Source organism: Ictidomys tridecemlineatus, chromosome 9 (genome assembly GCF_052094955.1).
Source record: "Ictidomys tridecemlineatus isolate mIctTri1 chromosome 9, mIctTri1.hap1, whole genome shotgun sequence".
NCBI lineage: Eukaryota > Metazoa > Chordata > Mammalia > Rodentia > Sciuridae > Ictidomys > Ictidomys tridecemlineatus.
Window position 1 is genome coordinate 123,552,092 of NC_135485.1, and position 17,843 is coordinate 123,569,934.

The 17,843-nt window shown below is 50.5% G+C and overlaps 2 protein-coding genes across 6 annotated transcripts in view; one reads left to right on the plus strand and one right to left on the minus strand.

The window, feature by feature from the left end:
- The window catches only part of Gatb (glutamyl-tRNA amidotransferase subunit B), a 79,702-nt gene extending 71,512 nt beyond the window's left edge, over positions 1 to 8,190 (plus strand). The window contains exons 12-14 of the mRNA XM_005337600.4: positions 5,795 to 5,929; positions 7,264 to 7,393; positions 7,721 to 8,190. Coding sequence (XP_005337657.2) covers positions 5,795 to 5,929; positions 7,264 to 7,392 — 264 coding nt within the window. The 3' untranslated portion in view covers position 7,393; positions 7,721 to 8,190. The remainder of the gene's footprint in view (positions 1 to 5,794; positions 5,930 to 7,263; positions 7,394 to 7,720) is intronic.
- Fhip1a (FHF complex subunit HOOK interacting protein 1A) overlaps positions 7,998 to 17,843 on the minus strand; it is a 238,510-nt gene continuing 228,664 nt past the window's right edge. For all 5 annotated transcript variants that reach the window (XM_040293192.2, XM_005337599.5, XM_078022036.1 and 2 more), the window contains one exon: positions 7,998 to 15,068. In XM_040293192.2, coding sequence (XP_040149126.2) covers positions 14,821 to 15,068 — 248 coding nt within the window. In that variant the 3' untranslated portion in view covers positions 7,998 to 14,820. The remainder of the gene's footprint in view (positions 15,069 to 17,843) is intronic.

A 17,843-nucleotide genomic window follows, 5' to 3' on the forward strand; every position in this document is an offset into this window, starting at 1 on the left:
GATTTTAAAACTCTTTCTTTGTCCTGCACTTTTTTTTTTAGAATAAAATATTTATTTTTTTAGTTTTCATTGGACACAACATCTTTGTTTGTATGTGGTGCTGAGGATCGAACCAGGGCCGCACGCATGCCAGGCGAGCGCACTACCGCTTGAGCCACATCCCCAGCCCTGTCCTGCACTTTTGATGGTTTGACTATCATATGTTCATGGTCAGGATTTTTTCTGTTCATGAATATTTGGGATTTATTATATGGGATTCAATTTTGTAAGCCTCCTACCTGATATCCATGTCTTTCTCAAGATCAGGGAGATTTCTACTGTGATTTCATTGATTAGGTTTTGTACTCCCTTAATCTTTATTTCCTTACCTTTGGATATTCGGTGATGCAGATGTTTATTTAATGGCATCCTAAAGATCTTGAATGTGCTCTTCATTCTTTGTTTTTTTTCTTTTTTTCTGAATGTGATATTTCCAAAGCCTATCTTCTGGGTTCAGGTATTCTTTCTTCCACTTGGTCTTGTCTGTAGTTGAGGCTTTTTGATTGGAGTTTTTATTTGACTTACTGAACTATTCATTTCCAAGATGTGTTTGGTTCTCTTTCAAAATCATCTTTTTCTTCTTCTTTTTTTTTTCCTGAGTTTCTGATTTATGTTCTGTATTGTCTTCCTCATTTCATTTAACTAAATCTGTATTCTCTTAGATCTTATTGGCTTTTTAAAAATCTTTCTTTTGAATTCTTCATTAGGCATTTCATCCATTTTGATTTTTTAGGAATATCTCACTAGCAAGTTATGATCTTTTGGAGATCTCAGCCATTTCTTTCATATATTTTTGTGCTCATTGCTGTGATTTGTGCCTTTGTGAATCAAGATATCTCTACCACTTTTATGGGATGGCCTTGGTTAGCAGCTTCCTCCTAACGCTGTGTCTTTGGTTGTTGCTGTTTTGCAGGGTTGGTTTGGGTGGGCACTGTAATGTGCTTCCGTGGCTGTGGGCACAGGGCTTATCATGTCAGCAGGGAGACCCACCACGTCTGAAGACACAAAAAGTAGGGATACTCCAGAAGTTCAGGCAGGTTTGGTGTGGACGGCAGAGTGTGAGGCATGCTCCCCGTGTGGAACTCCCGCAGTGGACCGTGGCCCCTGTGGGTTGATGGGTCTTCAGACACTGTTGATGTTGGCTCGCCCCATAATAGTGCAGGTCTGAAGCTCTTGCCCTCTGACTGGGCTATAGCATGGGTCTAGGGGCTTCGTGGGGAGAAGTGGTGGCAGGAAGTGTGGCAGCACTCCCCCCGCCCCTGTTTTGCTCACACCCAGTCCTGATGGCAGTGGGTAGTCAGACAAGCTGCAGCAATAGGAACTGGGCCAGCGTGGTGGGTGCAGGAGCTGTGATGTTCCTCTCTGCTGCTCCCGAGGGCATGCCTGCCCAGAAGCAGGACCTCAAACTCCCTGTTGCAGTATACACCTGGGAATGAGCCGTGGGGAGGGCTCTTCTCCCAGCTCTTCCAGCTGTAGGTGCTGTAAGCACCCAAGGGCTGGATGACGACCAGGGCTTTTCACCTTCTAGTTCTTCCAGTGGAAATCCCGGCTGGAGCAAGCAAGAGTGGGCACAGCTGGCACCAGGCAGACTTGCTCTCCAGACCTCCTTGGGGGATGCACCACTGCAGCTGAACAACAGCTGGAACCACAGACCTCTTTCCCCGCCCTGTTAGTGTCCAGCGCCTGTGCGGGCACTGGGGTTGGGGGACTGCCTGGCACTGCCTTCAGTTCTGGTCCCAGCGTAATCTGCAGGCTGCGAGCCTTGGTGGGGGGACTTCCCCAGAGCTGGGATTGCTAGCACCCTACGGGTCCAGCTCTCTGGGACTCCACTGTCCCCCTGCGGAGGGGAGGTCCTCGCTCCCAGCTGTGGAGCCAGCCCCACTTGTGCTGGGACGTCTGTTTCTTACTGTGCTGCCGTCCCAGGTCTTCGAGTCGATAAGCTTCTGTTTTTCTCCTGTGGGTTTCCAGTGTTCTCCCAGGGTACACACAGCCATCTTGAAATCTCATGGTGTTTGTTTAGTATGTTCACAGAGCAGCACCACCATCACACTGTCCTTTCCAGAACATTTCCATCACCCATAAAAGAAAACCTGTGCTCGTCACTGCATTAGCCCTTCCCCCTGAAACTGATCTGGCTCCCCAGATGTGCCTGTGGTTTGTATTTAATATGAACGGACTCACAGAATAGGTAGGCTTGTGTATCTGGCTCTTCCACCGAACATAAGGTATTCAGAGTTCATCCATGTTGTGGCATGTGTCTATCCTCCATTCCTTTTTATGGCTAAACAATATTCCATTGTACAAATAAGCCTCCTTTTGTCTAAGTATTCTTCAGTTGATGGACATCCAAGTTGTTTCTGCTTTGGGGCTCTTATGAATAATGTAGTTTTGAACATTCATGTACATATTTTTGTCTGAACATGTTTTCCAAATTCTTGGGTATGTATATACATGTAGAAATGAAATTTCTGGGTCATATGATAATTGCTTCACTTTTTGGAAGAACTGCGAAATCATTTGCCAAAATGGCTGTGCCATCTTACGTTCCCACCTGGGGTGCGGGAGGTTCTGGTTTCTCCACATTCTCACCAGAACTAGTTATGTTATCATCTTTTTTTTATTATAGCAATCCTGGTGGACGGGAGGTGGTCCCACACTCTGTATTTGATTGCGTTTCTCTAATGACCTGGAGTATCTTTTTGTGTCACATTTTATAATGTTACTTTTTAAAAAAGAAAAGGTGTTGTAATTAATTTTTCAGAATTTAACCAAAGAATCCAAGTGTGTGTGGGGTTTTAGGAACCTGTGAGCCAGAACAAAAGCCTCTGGTTCTCCCCGTGACTGGTGTTGCCTCTGATGAAACTGGGAGAGGTTCCAGTCGTGACTGGGTGACCAGGGGGTGAGGACGAGTGTTGGCTGTGACAAACTCCTGGGGTGACAGATGTGTGGAAGGAATTATCCTGTCCAGAGAACATTCTGAATCCCAGAGGACCTCCTGCTCTGTGTTCTAATTTGTTTTTAATCCGTCTCTCTCTGCCTGGCCCTTGCCAACATCATGGCCAATTATTTCTGTCCCCTATACGTGTCAGCGCACCCTCCTCCCAGGTGTTCCGATGGGCTTCTGAGGTTTCCAGCCTCACCTGGCACCCCGGGGCCAGGGCAGCTAGAGGTCACTGCTGTGAAGCTGTCCTATTTTTCAGAAACAGAAATAGAAACCCAAAGATCATGTGTCGTGTGCGCAGCCTCCTGGTGACCGCACACAGAATCAGCCGCGCTCCTCTCACCAGATCTAGGTCTTCGTATTAAAGTGGCAGGTGGCAGTCCCTGTCTCCTCGTCTAAGGGCAGGGTCAGCTCGCCTTCGGATAGCATCCCAGGATGCGCCGCTGCTCGTGACTCCGAGGCCCCGGGTGAGGTCCAGCTCGGGGAGACCGTGCCACGTGTGTGTGTGTCTCCTTTTGCACACCTGGAAACAGACGCATGTGACCCACTGACTGCAGTTCACAAGACTGGGGTCCACAGAGGTGGAAATCCCATTAACACACTGTACCACGAGCAGCTTCCTCTGTGTACTTGGGGTCTGCGTTAGAGAGAAATCACCAAAAGTCTCTTCATGTAGAGAGCGTGACATGTCATGCACCAAAGCTGTGTTCACGATGACGGTGCCTTCCTCACTTTGTAATTCAAGTCTTTGCACTTGTCACAGTGCCCTGCCTTCTTAGGTACGTGGGTTGGTATTTGTGCCTTCCTAGAATGACTTCTCACGGTATCTGCCCTTGATCAGGGAAGGGAGCCCCGCCTGCCGCTGTCACGGCCCTCCCTGCCTCCCCGTTGGGCTGGCCTTTCCTGCTCACCCTGACCCTGGGAGCCCAGGACAGTGGGGGCCCTGGCACTTTCCTTCAGGATACTTTTAAAATAGCTTTAGCTGGAGAAATAATCAGGTGGCAGTTAAGAATAAGTGTGTGAATTCGGTCCCCAGGGGCCCAAGGGCTGAGTCCTACCCCATCTGTCAAGCTGGCGTGTGTGTGTGTGTGTGTGTGTGTGTGTGTGTGGACACTTCCCAGCTTGCATTGCCACATATTTTTTGATGGCCATTTATTAGCACAGAGAAGCAGCATGGCGCTAGCAGTTCCTTGATGTTTGTCTTGGGTGGGCGGCAGGGCCTGAGAGCTGTGCTCCTGGCCAGAAACGGTTGACTTGGCCAGCGCTTCCCAGGATGGGATTGAACCCCACAGAGGCCCGGGATTCATGCTGCAGCAGGAGGCTCTGCAGCCACAGGAGGCCCAGGGGAGCAGACCTGGCCAAGGTGGGACCAGCCCCCTTGGTGACTCCCTCCCCGCTGGCTCCAGCCAGGGCTGAGGACTGGATTGGACAGTTGGAGCCTGCTGTGTCACCCCGGGGCCTGGGCTGGGCTGGTACTTCACTAACTTGTGAGGTCAGTGAACTGGCGTGTCTAACTCTGGGAGTGAAGTACACTTTGCCACCAGGCTGCCCGTGCCCCTGGAGGCTGCTGACTGGACAGTCCAGAGCGTCGCTGTGAACCCCCACACCTCAGGGAGCTGCCAGCCTCTGCATTTAAAGTCACCTGTCCTCTCCAGGTGCCAAGGCACACACGTGTAACCCCAGCTATTTGGGAGACTGAGGCAGGAAGATCTCGAGTTTGAGAACAGCCCGGGCAACGTAGCCCCCGTCTCAAAATAAAAGGCCTGGGGACGTGGCCCGTGGTCGAGGGCTTCCCCAGCATGTGGGAGGCCTGGGTTCATCCCCAGCGCCACAGAACGTAAGCGTACTTGTCCTGCTGGTGTCCTGCTTTTCCATCTGCACACTTAGATCAGAAGCGGTCCCCGAGACGTCACCACTGTGGTGGTTTTTGTGGCCTCAGTAAATCCAGTCAGCACCTGAGCTCCCAGATCCCAGCAGCACTAGGTCCAGACAAGGTTCGGCTCTCTAAGGGGCTGCTTCAGGGTCTCCAGGGCCAGGGTGGTGTACGCCGGGACAGACCCGGGAGTGCCCTACGGACTCCAGCCCTGGCGTGAGGAGCAGTCGCCTTGCCTACTGGGCGTCTCCTCCTCACCAGGGGAGGCTGCCATCTTGCAGGTGGTGCTGTGTGGCCAGGTCTGAGGTCCCGGTGTCTCCTCTGAGTGTTGGACACCCAGGAGCAGGTTTCCTGGAGCAACCAGGCTGGGTGTCGGTGGCCAGCTCTACCTGTAAGGGTCGAATGTGGCAGCTGGGGACCACTGGGGACTGTGATGTGTGTTTTCAGTCATTTTCCATTTGCTGTCTTCGGCGTGGGGCTATTACCTGCCCCCTCCTAAAGTCTTGGCTCCCTTGGGCCGAGTTTGTGGACTTCACTGCAGCTGCTCCTGCAGCCCACGCACGGTCCCGTCCTCCCCTGCACGTCACTAATTCACTGGACACAGGCAGATCCATCACTGACCCTCTGACTGGTCAGCAGGAGGCCTGTGTCTCCACAGCCCTCCTGGGGAGAGGAGGACATATCTCCCCTGGTACAGTGGGCGCCTGGCCGACCCCAGAGTCCTCTCGTTCCCCTCACCAACAGAGTGCTTCTGCCTGGGGAGAACTCTGGGCAGTTACCTCATCCAGAGTGGCAGCCAGCCTGCTCCTGGCAAGGGACCAGGCCCACGCAGCTGGGCGTTAACTGAACCCACCTCTCCCTGCCCTGGCTCCACGGGTCACCACAGAGGCAAGTGGAGGTGGAGAAGGCTGAGCCTGGCTTCCGACTGTCCCCCACCGCAGGTGTTCCAGGAGCTGTGGAGGGGCCAGGGGAAGACGGCCGCGCAGATCGTGTCCGAGCAGAAGCTTGAACTGCTGCAGGATCCAGCGGCCCTGGAACAGCTGTGCCTCGCCACCATGGAGGAGCATCCTCAAGTGGTGACTGTCGTGGGGGAGGGAGGGAGAGGGTGTTCGCACGGGGCTGGAGTGGGGGCTGCCCTGCTGGCCAGCACAGGGCCAGCCAGGTCAAGGCCAGACACCTTCCCGCGGCTTCCTGCTGCAGCCCAGAGGCGGCTCCTCGTGAGGGTGGCCCCTTGCATCAGTAAGTCCCTAACTGTTTGTGTCAGCCCTTTAGCTAAGGTCAGAAGAGATGAAATGAGGTGAATGTTGGCACAACACAACCTCCCCTTCCTGTAAGGAAACTCCACCGTGGCGCTGACTGTAGGCGGAGTGTGTTTTGAAGGAGTATCAACTCTCCAAGTTCAGCCTCCAGGTTGAGCGTGGGTGACACGTGCCGCTCTCCCCCACGGCCCGTGTGCCCAGCTCTGGTTCCCAAGGAGGCCCTCTCAGGGATTAGCCAGCAGGCAGGGCTGCAGGAGGGAAGAGCTAGGGAAACACTTTGGCGTTGTGCCTTTAAGAAGTAGGAAGAAAAGCAGAAGAGAAAATTATGTGAAAATTACGGAGAACATCCTTTGACAGGAGCGTGGCTGGAAACCAAGCCATTTTGTGCAAGAGCGCAGCCCCCGCCCAGCTCGCGACAGCTAGAGAGAGCTTCCAGTGGGGGAAAAATTGCTAGCATCTCTTTCAGAATAATACCCTCCCTCCCGTCAGCTTGCCGGGGACACTAACAGCTCTGTAAAGAGCTCTTGATAAGGAAAATGAGCCTGTACCGGGTCCGCAATCTCCATCTCCCTGCCTTCTCTGCAGTGACTGATAAGGACACACTTAGTTTCAGACTCGCCCTGCGGCAAGTGTGCAGACGCGCACACTTGCTGTTGCTGGATGGACACTGCAGAGCGGGAGGTCAGAGTGGGTGGCCCTGGCACTTGGTGGCTATTTGATAGGAATTTAGCACCTCCTGCCTTCATCTCCCCCTCACCGGTCCCCAGCGTATGCCCCTCACTCAAATGCCTGGCAGGAGTTGCCACTTTTTAGATTCGTTTTTTGTTAAAGAGAATCTTGTTGGCAGGAAGTGGGGAAGGAGAGTCTCAAGTCCCAGCAACTGGTGACTGTCACTACCCTCACCCTGGACTCGGTGATCCATTGCAGACCCCATCCTTGTGTCGTTGTGGTGACCCAGAGGAGTGTCCTGGTTCCTGTGGGCCAGCTTCTCGGGCTCTTGGAGGTCATTCATGACCCATCACATACTTTTCACATGCACTGTCACCCTCACGAGGGTTCCACTCCTTCCTCATGTCATAGGGAGGGGACAGAGAAACTGTGTTTAACTTGCAGCTGACTTAAGCATTGACTCCTCTTTTCTGTCTTTAAAGGTGATGGACGTGAAGAAGGGAAACCCCAGGGCGATCAATAAACTGATCGGTTTGGTCCGGAAAGCCACCCTAAGCCGAGCAGACCCAGCCCTGATAAAGGACATCCTGGAGAAGAGGCTGTGGTCGTGAGGTGTGTTGGGGTCCCTCTGCCGGAGGAGGACAGCGTGGCCGGACAGCCTGTGAAAGCTGCGGTCCAGGTGGTAGGAGCTGGGATCTCAGTCCCTGGCTGGGCCACGCCTTGGAGATGGCAGGCTTGGAGTCACACGCCTGGTGCCTCCGGCAGAGGCAGAGCAGTAGCCACGGCCACACCCACTGCCCACAGGCCCCAGCAGCGCGAGGGGGCTGCAGCCTCCAGTGGCAATAACACGCTCTGCTGGGCGGGGAGTGGAGCAGAATAAAAGGCGTGCTGCTGCGCCAGGCCCTCCTCCCCGAACCTCACCTCGCTGTCCCTCAACAGCTGTCCTGGAGCCCAGCATTGCAGAAGCCGGGGATTAACAGTGTCCAAGAGAGACTGCAATTTGGATGTGGTGTATGTAGACCTAAAAACAGGTTAATGAAGACGAAAACAACAAACAAATCAGTGCCGTGAAATACATTTGATTAGAGAAGTCGCGAGACAGGAGGAAGGACATAGCAATTCCATGTTCACTGAGCAAAGTGACGTTGCACATTCACCTCTCTGGGGATCCCCATGGCAAAGGTCTGAGAATCAAATAATGGGGGAAAAAAACCCAGAAGTTTTCAAATAAATTTAATGAATAAAATATATATTGAAATATCAGATAAAAATTAACTTACACTTCAAAGATGTGTAGTTGACAACCGTCCCCCAACCTCTGACCAAAAAAGAGAAAAGCTGTAACATTGATTTGTTTTGCTTGGAAAGAATAAGATTATAAACTAATAAATCAAAATCTTGACCTTGAACAGTAATTGAGGTGTAGCTGATAGTCCAGTGACGAAGGCTGCACCCCCTCCCCCGCCCCATTGCTTGAGACGGGAAGGCTGTTCTGTTGCCTGGATGCCCCTGGTTCCTTACAGGCCTGGTAGCTTGGATCCCTGCTTCCTAAAAGACCAGTCTTGCAAATGCTGTTTGGAAAGTACTTGAATGTGACATGAGCACAGGGACAAAACCTTTGGAGGCCCTGATTTTAAAATGAACTCCCTGTCCTACTAAGAACCAAAAGTTACTGGGGGAATGTCACTCCAGGGGCTGCTGGGGAAGGGCAGAAAGGTTAGACACCCCACCCCCCCACCCCCCCACCCCCAGGCGCATCGCCACCTGAGCCACGACAGTTCCTGGCCTGTGGACAGGGCTTGGGACTGACGGAGCAGTGAGCAATGCCCTGCCCAGCCAGAAAGGCAAAGAGAGGACACCAGTTGTGTGCTTTTAGACAAGTGAAAAGGAGGTAACATTTTTAAAAATATATATATATTTTTAAGAAATTAGTGACTTAGAACAATAAGAATATGAACCTCGCCCAGGTAGCCATCAACCCACACTGTTGCAATACTGAAGTGATTCTCACCAACCTCACTCTGCAGGTCCCCAATTCCATCATTTCATGGCTGCTTTGAGGTCTTCATCCAGCAAGACCTTTATTTTATAAGAACTAGTGATGCTCATTTTATTTCATAAGCTGCATTTTTACCAAAAAGTTCTGACTTCTTGGTGACCAAACCTTACAGAAAGCACTGAAGGATCTTTTCAGACCATTTCAAATCATGGACTTATTTAAACAGGGGCACTGCCAAGTCAGGACACCAAAACTATGACATCAAGGGAAAACCGCCTGTGGACGGGTGACTCCAGGGGAAAGGGGCCACAGTTAGGACGTGGGACTTCACAAGGCCAATTTCCGCCCAGCTCTGATAATGGACTGTCAGCTTTTGAAAACCAGACTTGGTTGACATCAGCGGGTGGGGGTGAGGGTGGGGGTGGAATCAAAGCACAGCTCTGACTGGAACCCAAGCTACTGGAAAGGTGTTTACATAACACCCTAAGAAACACACGAAGTGCGGCTCTGCTCCTACTCGGGCCTCAGTGAGATGCAATTTTACATTCTTGCCTGAGTGTGAATTTAGACTGGTTCTGTTTGTACCATTTAGGGGAAATCTCATTAAAATGTATGAGCTGGCATGGTAGCTGAAGCCATTGCCATCTGTCACTGGAATCCACACACCTGTAGGTGGGGTGTCTAATGCTGAGGCTCTGGGAGGAGAATGTGTTGGAAAACTGGCTCTCCCTAGGGACAGCCTGAACCAGGTCTGCCTGGTCAGGCCCCAACGTGTTCTGATGCCTCCTGGCGCTGGCTGGTTGGTCCTGGTGGGAAGGGGCATGTTAGCCCGGCACTCAGCACTCGACCTAGCACAGGGAGTGTTCAGTAAAAGTTCACCTAACTTGGGAAACTTTGTCAGGCCCCTTTGTAAAAGAGGCCACCAACGCCTAGGATTTTCAATTCTGGGTCTAGAAGGCAGCTTTTTGTATCTATCTGAGCTCACGCGTCCAAACTGACTTCTGTTCCTCTCAAGGGTGTAAATGGAAAAAATTGAGATCGTTACACCTAGGTAAGGACGTTTTAGCCGAACCCCCTCCATCCACTTTTTTTTTTCTTTTAAGTAGTTATTGCCAATCTGGAAGAAAGCCATGAAATTTCTGAGAGTGAATAGCTTCCTCTTCAGCAGCAGGTTAGTTAATACATACCATGGCCATGACCCACAACTTATGTCTATTTTTCATTTAGACTGAATTCAGCAGCATCATTTCAAGGACTCCACACAGTGGCTACCAGGGAGAAAAAATGCCCACTGTATGTGGAAGGCATCTCATCTCCCCGTTACCAACGGCAGCACGGGGGTGGCTGCTGGGCTGCTCCTGCAGGTTTTAGGGAATGTATTTGTGGATTGTCAGCAGAGCTGACCCTGGATTGGGAGGGTCAGTGGGTTGGGAGGCATCTGAATGAAACTGTCTTCCTTAGTCGGATGGCTGGGCAAAATTTTAAGGAAGACCACTGACACCATAGTCCCTCCTTAAAAACATCTGCAGGACAAGAGTCCTGTTACAGGAGGGCCTTACTTATTCCAGTAAAATGTCAGGTGCATAGACTCACACAACCTCTGCTCCATGAAATTTATAATCTGGCCTAAGAGCTTCCATCACCTCTGTCAGGTTCTGAAGTGATACAGTAAATCTGAGCTCCCCCAAAGATGCCTAAAATGCATATTGAACTCATCTGACGGAATCCTGGTGCTGGTCTTGTGACTGGTGTGGGTGACGGTTAGGTTTACCACATCTCATAAGGCAAGAACGCAACTCACAGCGACCCCTAGGCTAGGAAAGGTCGGCCTGTCTAAAGTCATCAGTCGGAGGGTTCTGAGAGCAAAGGCTAAAGATCTGAAGGCTTCCCCCCACCTTGTCCTGGTTCTTCTTTTCCCTAAGGAACCTCTCTGAAACTCTCATGCTAAAGCCCTGTTTATCCAGTTAATGAGCTGCCAGGATAATCTGTGCTCCAAAACAAGTAGTGACCTAATAAATGTCTGAACGCAGAGAGGATTTACTGAAGCAAAATTATCTCAAAAACCATTCTTTGTCTTACAAGAGCTTTTTCTGAAGCATTAGGTTTATGATGGTCATTCAAAAAGAATAATAATAATAAAGAATGTCAACTCCATTCTCTTAAAATGTCCCTCACTGATTTGACTTAAGGGTGAAGCCTAAACTGGTTGGACATACTGTTTAAGCTGTTATTTGATGGGGAATTAGCACGTGTGATTTATAGGCTGAAGGCTGAAGCAAGAGACCAGGGTGGCTTCTTAATGACTCAAAGCTGATGTGACTTAAGGTACCAGAGGACCACTGCTTCAGGGAAAGATAGGACCTCAGAGCTGGCTGAGGTTCACAGCAACCCATATGTCACACTGGCCTGGGCCAGTGACTCTAAGTAGCACGTGCAGTAATAGCTGTCCTGCAATAAAGTGTTTCATAAAAATGGCAGGCGTGACAGCCACTGCAGTAAACAGAGGGCTGGTAATTAGCAGTCAAATTGAACTGCCCCTAGAAGAGAACCGGAGCATAGACAGATTTAACAGCACACGGTGAGGGGTCCTACCCCTCCTGGGGCAGTGCTTCCCCACTGAAAGCAACAGACAGACTGACCCAGAATGGGCAGTCCATGCACAGCCTTAAGCTTCCAACAGATCAGGAAATATCCCGCATGACCACTGCAGCCACAGGGATTCAGACATCAACGACAGCTTCCAACCACTGGCTGCCCAAATTACATGGGAAACCCAAGCAGCCACGTATCTTGTTTCTAGATTGTCTTCACAAGAGGACGCTTTCCCGACACCCTAGCCCAGATGCCTTAAAGAAAATCCACTACATCTGACCTACACAGAAGCCACCTCTGAGGCCTGTGAAAGTACACAATGTGTCCTCCTAACAGTGACACAATTCCAGCCTCAGCCAGTTAAGGTATCTTCCAACACAATGATGAACAAAATGGGTCTAATTTCACCATGCCTCTAAGTGCTGGGGAAGGACGTATATAGTGACACAGAAAGTCACAGCTCTAGTGAACTCCAGCACCTCCACTTCATGGCCGGAAACTCTAACTGACCCCCATGAAGCTGGGTTTTAGCCTAAACATAAGCTGGAATTTGTTTAAAATTTTACATTTACCTGGTCATGTTCAAAAATCAATTTTAAATATCCCAGTGGTCTCACATAATTTGAATCATAAACTCACTCGGTTGAGAACTTTAAATCAGACCCTGAATTATGAATTAAGGCTAATGTCGTGCTGTTCCAGGAATCCCTGACTTGCCGTCCCTGCCCAGGCATCGGGCTAGACACAGTGACGCCAGGCCAGGCTGCTCCAAAGGGCTGTGCCCACTTTTTCTCCAACAAGCAGTGATGTGGGGCTTGTCGCAGGAAAGGACCCATGCCCCTGGGCCACATTTTAAAATCTATCTAAAATTTCCCAAAACTCATTACCAAAGAGAAATAGTATTTTAAGGACCTCACCTGTTTAATTAATTTAGAACTGAAACATTCTACTCCACTGCTTTGATTTTTTCCTACCAAGAAGCTCCTCCCCTCACCTGCCTGCTCTCTGTTGTCTTCCTAGAACAAGGTTCACATCTCAACATCTTTCAGGACTTGCTCTTTGTTCGTGGCTCAGGCCTCTGTCGTTTTTCTTCCCACCAGTCTACACCATTCCCCGAATAGCCTATTCCTGGCTATGCCCCTCAGCCACATGGGTTCTCTGATGCTCTATGTCCCAGTCAGTTTTTTACTTAATTTTATAAAACCCTGAACACAACCATCTGAAGAACTGTAGCAGATTCACATCCCAGTTTCCAACTGCAAACAGGGAAGGAAGGAGGCATCTCATCATGTAAGTTTGTTTCCATGAGAAGTTTAATTTTCCTGCCCCTCACCCTAGGCTCCAGTCATCTCTGTCCTCCTTTAAAGTAAGTCTGTACATACTGGAAAAATTTTGAAAAGGCACAAAGTCAGTCACTCTCTTTCCCAGTGGGCACCTTCCACAGAGGTGGCTGTGGCATTCTATAATGAAATACAGACTCAAGAGTCAATGCCACCAGCAGAGAGGAGTACCAAACCCAAAAGCCAAGAATACCATTTCCAGATGTAGCTCCAGCAGTATGTGACCTGCAGAGTCCAATAATCGGATAAATACGCACGCAAAACAAAGTTCAAGGGTAATAAGTTACAGCTTAAATTCCATCTTTAACTGGTCCTCCTTCTCCACCTTCATTCCTGATGAAGACTTTTGGGCTGTACAAAACACAACTTGGCGTCAGGAGCCAGAGAACCATCGTTCAAAGCAACAAACGTGAAGTCAGGATGTGCCCTGAACAGCTAACTTTGTGTTTTGCTTAGACTATGAAACACTCCCAGCCCGGAGCCTACCAGCTCTCCCAGCCCAGGCCAGATGGCCTCGTGTCTTCTTCCCTGGGCCACCTCGCCATGTCTCTCAATTCAGAGCTGCTTCAGGATCCCTGTAACACAAAAGGGTGCCCTCTGCTCTGCAGTGACTCTCTCCTCCATTTTCCTTCTATGTAAGGGGCCAGATTAAGACAAATTGGTGCTCTGGAGGCACAACCCCTGGGCCCGTGGATGCCTGCAGGGCTCTGCAGATACCCCCTGAGGGAACAAAGGGAGTCAGGACTTTCAAGTTCCCTCCAAACAGGCAGAGAGGCTCATCCTTATTTGCTTCTCTCCTGTAGAACTGGGCCCACAGCAGAGGGGAGTGGGTTTTCACCTCTATAAATATCAGCTGTGTATTGTCTCATTTTTAGCCCACAATTACTGTGCATCTCCCTCTTGGTGGTGGCTCAGGGTGGCCGTGGCCCTGAGGACAATCATGCCTCTTGCAGTAGGGTGAGAAGCAGAAAGAAGCTCTAGTGCAGCACAGAGGGCCAATCACGAAGCCCCTTACTCACAAGCCAGCATTTCTGTGCAGTGAGTCCCAGGCAGATGCTTGGCTTTGCGGGCTCCCTGTGACCTGTGTGCATTTACATCCCAGCTCCCAAAGCAGGCTGCTCGGGGCCCACTTACATCCATAAAGTGCAATGCGTTCACAAAAGCAAACAATTCAAAATAATGACCAGCATCTTTATGGTTCTATTAAGCTTACCCTTATTTTTTGCTTCCCCAACTCCAAACTCCAACTCCCCCTAAAAAAAATCCCACTATGGAAGAGCTTCACAAGTTAACATTTGTTTTCATAAAACAATGACAGCTGTCTTCCTGCGTAAGGTATGAGATGCATTTCTTCGTCTGCTCCAACTCCTAGAAACTAAGGTCACCGTTTGCATAGGTAGACTTCATTCTGTGCAAATCTTACTAAAGTAAGGCTATCGTCCGTGTTCAGGTGGTGTGATCGTGACGATCAACAAAAGCAACAAGAAATAATTCCCTGCATTCCAAATTCTCCCCACCTACACGTGACTTCCCAGGCGGACAGCTGAGATGGGTTTTCTTGCACCATAAGGCAACATATGTTGAGAGGACACAAGTCCTAAGTAAAATGCAGAGGGACATATGACGTGCCGTGTGACGGAGGTGAGAGGAGCTCCGTCTTTATTCTTCCCTTTTATAAAATGGAAGCCAAACACTGGCAGCACGAGCATCCATGGGTGGCAACTGCGCCTTCTTCACGTGCTGCCCCAGGGCTGGCCCTCTGCCACGGGGCACCTCTGGGGATCACAGAACCCCAATATTTGCTTTGCTCCATCTGAGCTGCACACAGCATGACTCCAAGGGACGGGAAATGACAACCCCAAGTGGGAGGAAAACTGAGCAAAGAAAACCCGCCAAGGGAGCCATCAGCTCATGAGACTCACATTCCATAGGTGAGGGGGGAGACCCGGCCAGGGAGGAGGCCAGAAGACCCCTCCCCGCAAATCAAGTATCGTCAGGAAATATCAAAGTAGAAGTTTCTGGTAAGCAGCTTTGCATTGAACATTCAGTCTAGACACTCTAACCTTATAAAACAAGAATCTCTATTAAAATAACAATTTTTTAAAAAGCTAACAACATGAGTCCTCGAAGTCACCCAGGATCTTGTAGCACAGAATGGAGTGTTCCTGGGCCAGGGCGGCGAGCTCCTTCAGGAACTCGGGGAAGAGGGCGGCGGCCAGCATGGTGTTCCTCACGGGCAGGGGCAGGTTTGGGGGTGCCCCCACCACCTTGGCTCTGTTGGTCAGGAAGGGCTGAAGCACTCTTGGGGGACCATCCAAAAAGTTCTTGCCTGTCCTGGCAGCCTCCTGAATGGGGTCTGTAAACAGAAAGACAACTGTCATGGGGACGGTGTGGGTCCCTCCCCCTGCCCTCTTCAGTGCGTTTGCAGGGTAGGAGGGGGGTTGTCAAGAGTGCAGTTCCTCCAAAGTCCCAGACACAGCACTCCTGGCACACAATCTGCCCAGCAGACAATGTCCAGCATACAGCTCAGGATAGGAGATTTTATCCAAAATCCTAAATGAGATCGTGCAGAAACTGTGGCAAGAACATAGGTTGGGGGTCTGGGGTCGTGGCTCAGTGGTAGAGCACTTGCCTAGCATGTATGAGGCGCTGGCTTCAATTCTCAATTAATTAATTAATTAATTATCAATTAATTATAAAAAGTATTATGTTCATCTACAACTAAAAATTTTTTTTAATTAAAATTTTTTAAAAAACTAGGTTGGTCAAGATACCTCCCAGCAAGAGCAGTGGCCCACAGCTCTAGCCCCAGCTGAAGGAGGGTGGCTGAAGAGGGATAAGTGGTCAAGCCCAGGAGTTCAGGGCCAGCCTGGGCAACACAGCCAGATCCTGTCTCAAAAAGAATACGAGACAGGAACCTGCCTGCTGCCCAGGATGCAGGGTGGGGCCAGGGAAACAGGCCTCTCCTGCCGATGGCATCAGTCTGATGCAGGACTGGCTTGCCAGGGTGTCTCTTAGGACACCCAGTGGCTCACTGCTCTCCCAAGCTTCCAATTGAACTGACTGTCCACCTTCACCAGGGCAGCCCTGGTCACAGGATGCAGGGTCAGCACTCAAGCTCGGTGCTCTCTGCATCTACTGCTCGGCCTCAAGGGCTTCCCAGTGAACCAGTCTCCTCCTGGCTGAGTTCTCCAGCCCTCAGTGCAGAGGACAGTGGAAGATGCCTTCTGATCTCCAGAATAATGGGGAGAACATTGGGATGCTGCAAAGAGCAGCCCAGGAACTCCTGCAGCCACCAGGATCCCGGGCGACACGCAGCTCGGGGGAAGCTGACATTTAAGTAGGGTTTCCAGGGGGTTCTTCTGAGTTTCAGTAAGGCGGGTCTTCATGATATGAGCCCAAGTTCCATCATATGCAAGTGATTTGCATTTTCATACCAACTCAGTTTTACTAATTAAAATGGTTCAACTTCCCTGACTATTTAATTCCTGAACATCTCCAGCCCTCGTATATTTGTAGGAATTATTTATGCCACCTTCTGCCCCCTATCCAAACGGTCTCATTACTCCTTTTAAATCATTATATTCAAGCTCTTCATTATTTTGGCTGCTTTTTAGAATTCAGCTCCATTTTTCAACACTCTTCTCAGAGTGTTGCTTAACTGCAGTACTAAAAATTCTTGACATTTATAGTACTTTCCACATTGCGCTCCTATAGTCTTCAGTGTTAAAAAAAAAATCCTCTGCTTTACTGCTTTAAATATCCTTTTAGATTAAAGCTTATCACGGTTCATGTCATAAAGAACTGGAGAAGCTGTTGAGAATCTGTCTTCCACCACCTTTCAGGAGAGACTCCTACGAGGCTGTCAACAGAAGTGTTGAGGTGACTGAGACCTGTGTCACCCTTGGGGGCCATCCCTCACCGCCCCACCTGGCCCTCAGGCACTGCTGCTTTCCAAAGGGCCCATGAAGCCCTGGGTCTGTGCTGCTCCTCTGCTGGGAACTCCTCCCTCCGCATCTCTCCTCATCCAGATCTTACGAGGCGCACAGTGGTTAAGAGCACCGACTGTCATCAGCTGGCTGAGCTGCTCCAGGCAGGCTGTTTTACACTCTGTACTGTCCCCTCCTTGCTGGTAAGAAGCTCATCGTGTTGTTACTGTAAGGATTAATCAAGGACACAGGGCCCACTGGTGACCCTCACTTTGTCACCAGTTCCTGCCCCTGGAGGCCTTCCCTGCGCCTCTTCTGCCCATTTTACTGTCCAGCTAAGGCCCGGCTGCTCTTCGGCCGTGCTGTCCAGCTCCCGTCAGGCTCCGTGCTTCCCCAGGGCTGAGTCCCCACCTGATGACGTGTCTTTCACGACCTTTAACACCTCCCTCGAAGAAGCTGGTAAACATTTGCTGAATGACTGAAGGAAGTGACCAACGTCAGTGCCTGCATACCCCTGATGCTCCCTGGGCCAGCTCGCAGTCCTCTCTCCACCGTCCTCATTCAAATTCCCTTCTCTCATGTCCCCTAAAAGGCTTTTGTGGCTTTATTTATCTAGCTTCATCTATGAATAAAAAGTGTCATCGCTAAGGCTTATTTACCCAGCTTGAATTCAAGACTCAAAACTGCCTTCGCTGATGAAGGCAGAGCGTGCCAGCCAGGCGAGGACCAGCCAGGAGCAGTATCCTTAACAAGGTTCCACCAGCAGCTGGGCAGACCCATGCAGGCTCGCCACCCGCGTGTTGGCTTTTCAGTGTGTCTCGAAGCACCAGCAAGCTCCGAGTCAAAGGCAATCAGACCCGAGTGGCCGACCCTTCCTGGCAACCCGCTCATCCCGAAATGTCTCCCTCTCCTCTATAAATGGGACGTCACCTACATGCCCGCCTTCCCTTCTAGAGTAAGGGCTCAGTTAAAAGGCGTGATGTACAAGGAAAGAGAAGGGGGAGAAGCGCCTGGAGAGCAGCTGCGCCTCCCAGACCATCCGTCCCAAGACTGCACCAAGGCAGCCGGCCACGGAGGCGGCCTGCTCTGCGCAATGTCGTTGTTGTCCTGCTGCTGCAAGAGGAAGTGAGGAGCTGCCGGAGGCTCAGGGGACCCAGGTGACATGAAGGCAGCTTGTTGCAGGGCCTGAGTTACAGCCCTAG